The sequence below is a fragment of the Lolium rigidum genome, chromosome 7 (assembly GCF_022539505.1).
Source record: "Lolium rigidum isolate FL_2022 chromosome 7, APGP_CSIRO_Lrig_0.1, whole genome shotgun sequence".
Lineage (NCBI taxonomy): Eukaryota > Viridiplantae > Streptophyta > Magnoliopsida > Poales > Poaceae > Lolium > Lolium rigidum.
In genome coordinates this window covers 296,958,909-296,966,565 of record NC_061514.1, presented here as the reverse complement: position 1 = coordinate 296,966,565, position 7,657 = coordinate 296,958,909, and the positions used below count along the sequence as shown (strand labels likewise).

The window sequence follows — 7,657 nt, the reverse complement described above, 5'->3', positions numbered from 1 at the left end:
TAGGGGAGATGACCAGCTAAGATGGTAACATACACTGACCGGTGTAGTAGGCCTTCTTCTGGACTGTGTTGCCTTTCTAACTTGGTATACAGACACAGCCCCTCTAAACAAACGCCAGTATAAAGAAAGGCTCAAACCTACCTATTGCGGGGTTTCTGAGCCTAAAGAGAAAGGTATGGATGTACCAGAAGAGGTACCAGCTAAAATGAAATAATCCTGCTAATGTACAAGACCTACTTCCTACACTGTATTCTCTTTTGCTTTCACCAATCAACCAGAAGTCTGGAACAGAGCTTGCACCGTCCAGGTGGCCTGCTGATCCAAGCTCCAGTTCCTCCATCAACGCCAATGTGCATTGCGGAGTCATTGTTACTTCTCTACGTAAGAGGCGGACCAAGTGTCGATGGTCTGTCAACTAACCGCACCATGTATCAGTTATAGTAGCATCGGCATCAGAAGCAAGCCAGTAGTCTGCATCAATCTGCAAAAGGAAGAATATTAATCAGCATCAATCTGGTTGGCTCGCCTGTGTTGAGGTTTTAGTAGCATTCCTTACATCAGTCTCTGGTGGTATGATTTTTAGAATGCCGGACATTAATTCATGCGTTCTGGATGGTTCCGATGAATGTTGGCGGTCAATGTTGCTCTCTCCCTTTTCAGGAGCTTGACTTGGATGAGAATCCACCTGCTGCGGAGCTTGAGAACTTCCAGTAGCGAACGTGGAATCTGAACCATCCGGTGCCATCTGCTCTGGGTTGGATACCTCCAGATGGTCACTGGTACGAATATAGCAGTTTAGTTAATGATTGAGTGAATTATACAGTAAGCTACAGATGGCAGTTTACCTTATTAAATAGCAGTCGATGGGACCCATCGAACTTCTCAAGAGAACCTGGTAATGCTTTTCTTGAGATTCCAGGTCCTTGCAGATGTCCATATCCTGGTACATCAAGTAGTGTCAACAACCACACAGCTCCATCACTACAACCACATAGTTGAAAGGTAACTACAGACTTATTGCAAAAAAAAAGGTAACTACAGACTGCGTACCGCATTAGGATCCGGAACTTCAACACATGTTCCATGAGGAGCATTTATTGCAATAAGAGTGGATCCCTGTAAACAGTAGGGAAGTTGTTGACAGGCCTTAACAATTACAGGAAGAAGAAATAAACCTGAAGCCAGAAACTTTCTTACCTGAAAGTGAGGGATCTTACAAATATCTTTCTTCGAAAGATGCAACAACCTAAACAGAATTCAGAGACTCGGTTGAAATGATTATTATAGAAACACAAAACATTATTTCTGAACATAAGAGGCAAGGATCTTACTTTTTTTTGTCCTTATCTACTTTGAGGGCATGCATTTTCTCTTGCACTTCCCTGCATAACCAGTAACTATTCATCAAAGGAGAGAGAGAGAGGAAGGATTAGGTATTTTTATTGTTTATGTGGAAAGAACTTACAGTATTTCCTCATCCAACCTGCAATCTTCCTTGTATGATGACTCAATTTCTTTCTGTAGATTATCACAATCCAGCAAGAAGTTATAAAATATATAATCACATGAAACTTTATAGGGAAGTGCAGGATAATAATGCTATATTCTGGTCAACTGATAGGCTGTGAGAAGATGGCCATGCTTAATTGCATTTTGTTTACACGTGGAAAAAATGAACTGGATAGCCCCCAGTCAGAAACTGTGATCGGGATAAGATTACTAAAAATTTGATATTGGGCTTTGTGCCTTCTGGTAAACTTAGATGTATGATATGTTCACATTGACTTAGACATTTCATAAGGCTAATATATTCACAGAAGCTGAGCATGCTGCATCCACTAAATCGTTGACACAGACCATCTAGTGCAGAAACACCTTGCTGTTACACTCATGGTTTGGTCTGTGTCATACTATATTTTAATGCTTTTGTTTAGATAGCACCAAAGATAGTGTACCTTCAATGCTGAAGTTCGGCGCTCCATCTCCTTAGGTAGTAACATTCCAAATCCCCTTTTGATGTGTTTATTTCATCAGTGAAAAGCTATGACCAACGAATGCATTAAAAGCAGAAACATGTGACACTTACTTCCAACGAATCATATTCCTCGGGCCCTTTTCAATTAAATCTATGCCTTCTAGGACATTTGTTATATCATATATCCTCCTCTTTTGCACCTAAAAAGAATAAAACTACAAGAGATTAAGGCACCAAACTACAGACTGTCCAAAATACTGGAAAACTAAGACAGTACAAAGCATTTTCTTTTGCTGTATACTAAACCAGACCTTCAATGTCTCGGCTGCTTTATTTAAATCAAGGTTTCCATCTTCTGCTATTCTAAGCAGGTGGATGAATTTCTTCGTCAGCAGACCTGGCAGCAAGCAAATAATAAGTAAGAAACAAACGTTAATTGTTCCTACTTTGGGAGAATCATTGCATACTTTACCTAGCGAATTGTCATAGCGGCAGCTGCTTGCCGAATGCAAAGAAGTCCCGGCATATCCTGGAAGGAAAAGTGAAGCCATCAATACATGAACATTATATTAGCCCAATTGGTTTAAATAACAAGCTGGGAATTTTATCATCAAATGATCAGAGCGATGCATATCACACCTTATGTAAATTAAAATTAAACATAAGCAAGAGGCACACCTTTAGTTGCTCCATGACTATGTGATGAACCCTTTAATGTTTTTAGTCGCTTGATACCTTTTGTTGGTCCAGTGGTACTCTCCTTATGAGGTTTTTGTTCAGTCTCTCCCTTGATGACTTCAAAATGGGCATTTTCCCTTCGATTTTTCTGCTCATTCTCCTAAAACAGTTACAAGAAGCTGTTGGCAACACTCATACCATAATAGTACACTAAGTAGCTAACATCGATCAACTAAATACGTAACCATATCAGAATACAATGTCATGTCTAAAGATCAACTTTGAATCCATGAGCCTTGAAATAATATGCTTACTGGCCACTTAAATAAATAAAAAAGATATTAGAATGAGGGAATAATCATTCTACAACAAGTATAAAACCCTCATTCCAAGAGATGGCCATGGAATTTGGACAAAATAAATGCTGCAAACAAGATTTGACAAACTTTTGAAAAAAAACTAGGTGTGCATAGCATTGCACTATAAGTTCCTAATAACAGGAAAATATGTGCCTCATAAGGGCTAAGTACTAAAGGTGATTCAAAATCTATCACAGTATATATATTTTTTATTACGCATACTTGTGCCACCGCAGGGCCCAAAGTTCACTCAATACCCAACACACTGTGAGCATGCTAAAAAATGCATAGCATCCCAGTTACATTTTTCCCCCTAGCTTCGTGTGCGGGAGTTAAACCGGGAATGCTATGTGTGGTGTGGACTCAGGCAATCAGCAGACATTATACGCTACTACAACTAACATCAGACATTCCAGGTGAGACTGAACCTATCATTATAACTACACTTTGGCAACCTGGGCAACCCCTCCAAACAGTCCATTTGTTACACATACAAATACTTATATTGAACTTTACCAGGACAAATTCAAAGCTGAAGAGATAGATAGGCTGAAAAGAATAGTAAATGAGGATGCATACAGAAACTAAAGTTCACCTACACATGGTTACTTTACTAAATTTCCTTTTACCCAAGATGCCCCCTCCAAAATACAACAGCTCAATTACATAGCAATTTAATGTTTACTGTTCACAGTGCAGGTTTATTTTAATCATGGCGTGAGCTTAATCTAGCACAGATTCCCTACACCAAAAAAAATACTCCCTCCGATCCATAACAAAGTGTCGGAAACTTAGTACAATGGTTGTACAAACTTGGTACTAAATTTCTGACACTTATTATGGATCGGAGGGACTAGTGATCATTTAGCTATCGGTTGGAACTTGGAACATAATATTGTTGCCCTTAGTCATGGAAGAGTTGACTAAATACATCACAACTACGACTGCTCGAGCCCACTTGAGCCACAGTACGAGCTTAATCTAGCACGCATTTACCTCGATTAAGCTCACCACTACAGCATCATTTGAGCCCACTATCAGGCAGTGAGCTCAATCGATTCAGCCACTATTTGCCAGAAAGTGTCTCTCTTAACGTTGAATATGCCAACCCAACTCACCGGCCTACCAATTCAGGGCGTCCAGAACAGGGTGATCGCATCGAATGTGGTGTGGTAGATGACCACTAGAATCGGCCACAGTTCGGAACCACACATCACGCAATCGCATCAATTAGCTACAGATTGAGTCAGACATGAATGAGCAATAGGAATTTCCATTGACTTACCGGCGGCGCCTTGGACTTGGGCGGCCTGCCCCTCCTCGGCGGCGGAGGCGGCGCCGTGGCGGCCTCATGTGGTGACGGCGGCGGTGGTCGAGGGGCCAGCTGCGCGGGGGAGGCCGCGTGAGCTGGAAGGGGCGGCCCGGCGGCAGCAGGTGAGGGCGGCGTCGGGGGCCTGGCGGCGACGTAGCGGGGCCCGGGGATCCGCGGGGAGTAGACGGGGATGGGCGACGGGGTGCGGAAGTAGTGGACGCGAGCTGGCGCGGGGACGGCGCCCGGCGGGGGCCGCGGGAGCGGCGAGGGGCATCGGAGGAAGACCTGCGGCGGGAGCGGTGGCGGATGGGCGGCGGGCGGCCGCGGGAGGGGGAGGCTGGGGGAGCTGTCCATGGTGGCGGCCGGCTGGGAGGAGCGGCGGCGCGGGAGTAGGGTTTCTTGGCCGGCCGGGATTGGGCGGGAGGAGGAAAGCTTTGGGTTTGGGGAGAAGGAGGGAGGGAGGGAAGAAGAGAGGGAAAAAGCAACTCAACAACAACTCCTATCCCTCTCTCTTCTCTTGTGTGTTGGGTTTCTTTTTAGAGGGCTTTATAGGCCCTTTTGGATTATGTTTTTAGGTTATTTCTTTGTTTTAGAAATAAACAAAATTGCATATATATATTTGCGATTCGAAATAATCTGAATTTAAGACCGTTGGCGGCGTACTTGTCTGGTGCATTGGCAAAGATGACAAGTGAGCTGGAGATGTGTGTGTTTCTCGCGAGTATTCACATGATTTTACCGTTGAGAGCCGCCCGCGATATTACCGTTGGAAATCTTAAGGATTCACTTGCCGGAATTGTGACGAGGTTAACAGAGGACGGCTAATAGATCACACCGAGTAAGGAAAGCATTGAGTATAGCGCATTAAGACGATCCAAATAGCATCTTTTGACAGACTCGTCGAATAATCTTCGAGATATAGACAGCGTGTCACGACAGATGTAGTCACACACATACGCATTGAGCTCAATGTGTGACAAGCCATGAGATGGCAAGAGCTGGCTGTAGGCGTGCCAATCTCGGTAAGGTGAACCCCCCGCGTCAACGCGACAAAGAACGAGATGCAAACACATTCATAATACATAATCTAGGGGTATGCGTGCTCAGATTTGGGTGGTGCCCTTTGAGCTTCGCGTCTCAGTTTTCGGAGTGAAACCCCCAGGTCTGATCTTCATTGGTTGTAGTTGGCGATGAAGGTTTTCTACTCGGTTCCTTGTTAAATGGATCGTATGGAGATCGGACCTCTCCAGGGTGAAAACCCATGATCTGACTTTTGTGATTAGACATGGCGATGACGAGGCTTGCGCATTGTAACCTTCTTCAAGGCGTCGCTTTGGAGAACACTTATACATAGTCTAAGTAATGTTAATGATGGTGGTTTGTTCATTTTGATGTAAGAGCCTCTCATCACTCCGATGGGGTCTCTCTCTTTTTCTCTTTCTCTTTCTCTTTTCTTTCCTGATTCATTTTCGTCCGTGTGCGTCCTTGATGGCTAGTTCTCGGCATTTTGTGGTTGCAGAGGCTAGGTCTATGTTGTATTTTTTCATATTAATAAATTCCCTTTGTCAAAAAAAGGGGGCATCCAATAGTTGACATGTCAGCTACCTCTCATGCAGGCAACCCCTCCACGGCCCGTCTCAGATTGCCTGCCGGCCGCCTCACCAAGCCCATTCCTTACCAATTCAATATTCAGAGGCGATGCACCCATGACAATTCAAAGAAAATTCCACCTGAGATCTATCTGAGCTGCAAAGAATTGACGCAGATGGCCTGAAGAGGCACAGGAACTTCAAGAGACCTTTCTTGTCGTTAGGAAGAAGGTCTTGAATTTGTCGGCAAGTTGGAAGGTCAACAAAACTGAGGCTACATGGCAAATGAGCAAGAATGTCGTTGTGGTCTGTTCCTCGGTCCTCGGGACCGCTGCCATCTCCGGTTATGGTGTTCTCAATCTTGTGAGATTTGGAGGTCAAAAGTCCTACACGTCATCACCGACCATTGGTCCCATGCTATCGGCGGCGGTGTTTGGCCATCAACCTCTCCAGGTGTCTTCTGGCATATTCTAGTTTCCATTTTATTCTATTTTAGGGGGAAATTAGGTTCCAGAGAGCGTCTCTAGCCAAAATAAATATAATTATAATTATTTATATGTATTCAACTTTTACAATTTTTTATAACTCTTTCTTATCAATCCGCATCCATAGATAATAGTATGTTGTAGTAAAATTTAGTATAAATAAGTATTATCATTTATACTCAAATTTTTTACATGATTAAACTCAATTTTCAATTCATGGTCTTAGTTAATATGTTGCTCTACTTTAAACCGCGTATGTTATAAAAGTCATTTTTTCATACATTGCGTGTAAGAGAGTTATGTAAATGATGCTTTCTCAAATGTCGGTACATAAAAAACAAAATCACATGTATTTATTGACTAGCTTTTGTCACTTATATGAATATATTGTATACAAACGTTTGTTTATCTCCCTCTCTTGGTAGACATATCTAACTTGTTCTTATGTATGATAAAAAAAAACATTATACAAGTTTCTAGTTTATACTTAGGTATACTCAAATCAAAAAAATCTAGTGTATATTTCATATTTAGGTTATTCTAGTTTTCATTTTATTCTATTCTAGGGTGAAATTAGGCTCCAGAGAGCGTCGCTAGCCAAAATAAATATAATTATTTATACTCAACTTTTACAATTGTTTATAAATCTTTTTTATCAATCCATATCCATAGATAATAGTATGTTGTAGTAAAGTTTCATATAAATAAGTATTATCTTTATACTAAATTTTTTTACATGATTAAACTCAATTTTCATTTCATGGTTTTAGTTAATATGTTGCTCTACTTTAAACCGTGTATGTTATAAAAGTCATTGTTTCATACATTGCCTGTAAGAGAGTTATGTAAATGATGTTTTCCCAAATGTCGGTACATAAAAACAAAATCACATGTATTTTTGGACTTTTGTCACTTACATGAATATATTGCATACAAACGTTTGTTTATCTCCCTCTCTTGGTAGAGATATCTAACTTATACTTATGTATGATAAAAAAATCTTTATACAAGTTTCTAGTTTATACTTAGGTATACTCAAATCAACAAAAATCCAGTGTGCATTTCAAAAGTTTCTAGTTTCTAGTTTATTCTTTGGGGGCGGGGGGGCTTTATAGGGCCTTTTGGATTATATTTAGGTTATTTATTTGTTTTAGAAATAAACACAATTGTATATATATTTGCGAGTCGAAATAATCTGAATTTAAGACCGTTGGCGGCGTACATGTCTGGTACATTGGCAACGATGGTAAGTGAGCTGG

The 7,657-nt window shown here is 41.5% G+C and overlaps 1 protein-coding gene across 1 annotated transcript; it reads right to left on the bottom strand.

Moving 5' to 3' along the window:
• On the bottom strand, positions 1 to 4,678 carry LOC124673035 (transcription factor E2FB-like). Its single transcript, XM_047209170.1, has 13 exons — positions 4,298 to 4,678; positions 2,654 to 2,813; positions 2,448 to 2,504; positions 2,287 to 2,372; positions 2,087 to 2,175; positions 1,956 to 2,010; positions 1,466 to 1,518; positions 1,332 to 1,382; positions 1,198 to 1,246; positions 1,051 to 1,116; positions 846 to 940; positions 557 to 776; positions 1 to 481 (listed from the first exon to the last, which is right to left on the bottom strand). The coding sequence occupies exons 1-13, from the start codon at positions 4,676 to 4,678 to the stop codon at positions 416 to 418; spliced, it is 1,428 nt and encodes a 475-aa protein (XP_047065126.1). The 3' UTR covers positions 1 to 415.
• Between the last annotated feature and the right edge of the window lie 2,979 nt (positions 4,679 to 7,657).

What these genes read in the sequence shown, in the direction of transcription:
- LOC124673035 (XM_047209170.1), bottom strand. Translation starts at nt 4,678, where the DNA reads ATGGACAGCTCCCCCAGCCTCCCCCTCCCGCGGCCGCCCGCCGCCCAT. An exon ending in AGGAATATGATTCGTTGGAA is followed by an intron (nt 2,011 to 2,086) that starts GTAAGTGTCACA and finishes ACACATCAAAAG; the next exon opens with GGGATTTGGAATGTTACTAC. An exon ending in TCATACCACCAGAGACTGAT is followed by an intron (nt 482 to 556) that starts GTAAGGAATGCT and finishes TTCCTTTTGCAG; the next exon opens with ATTGATGCAGACTACTGGCT.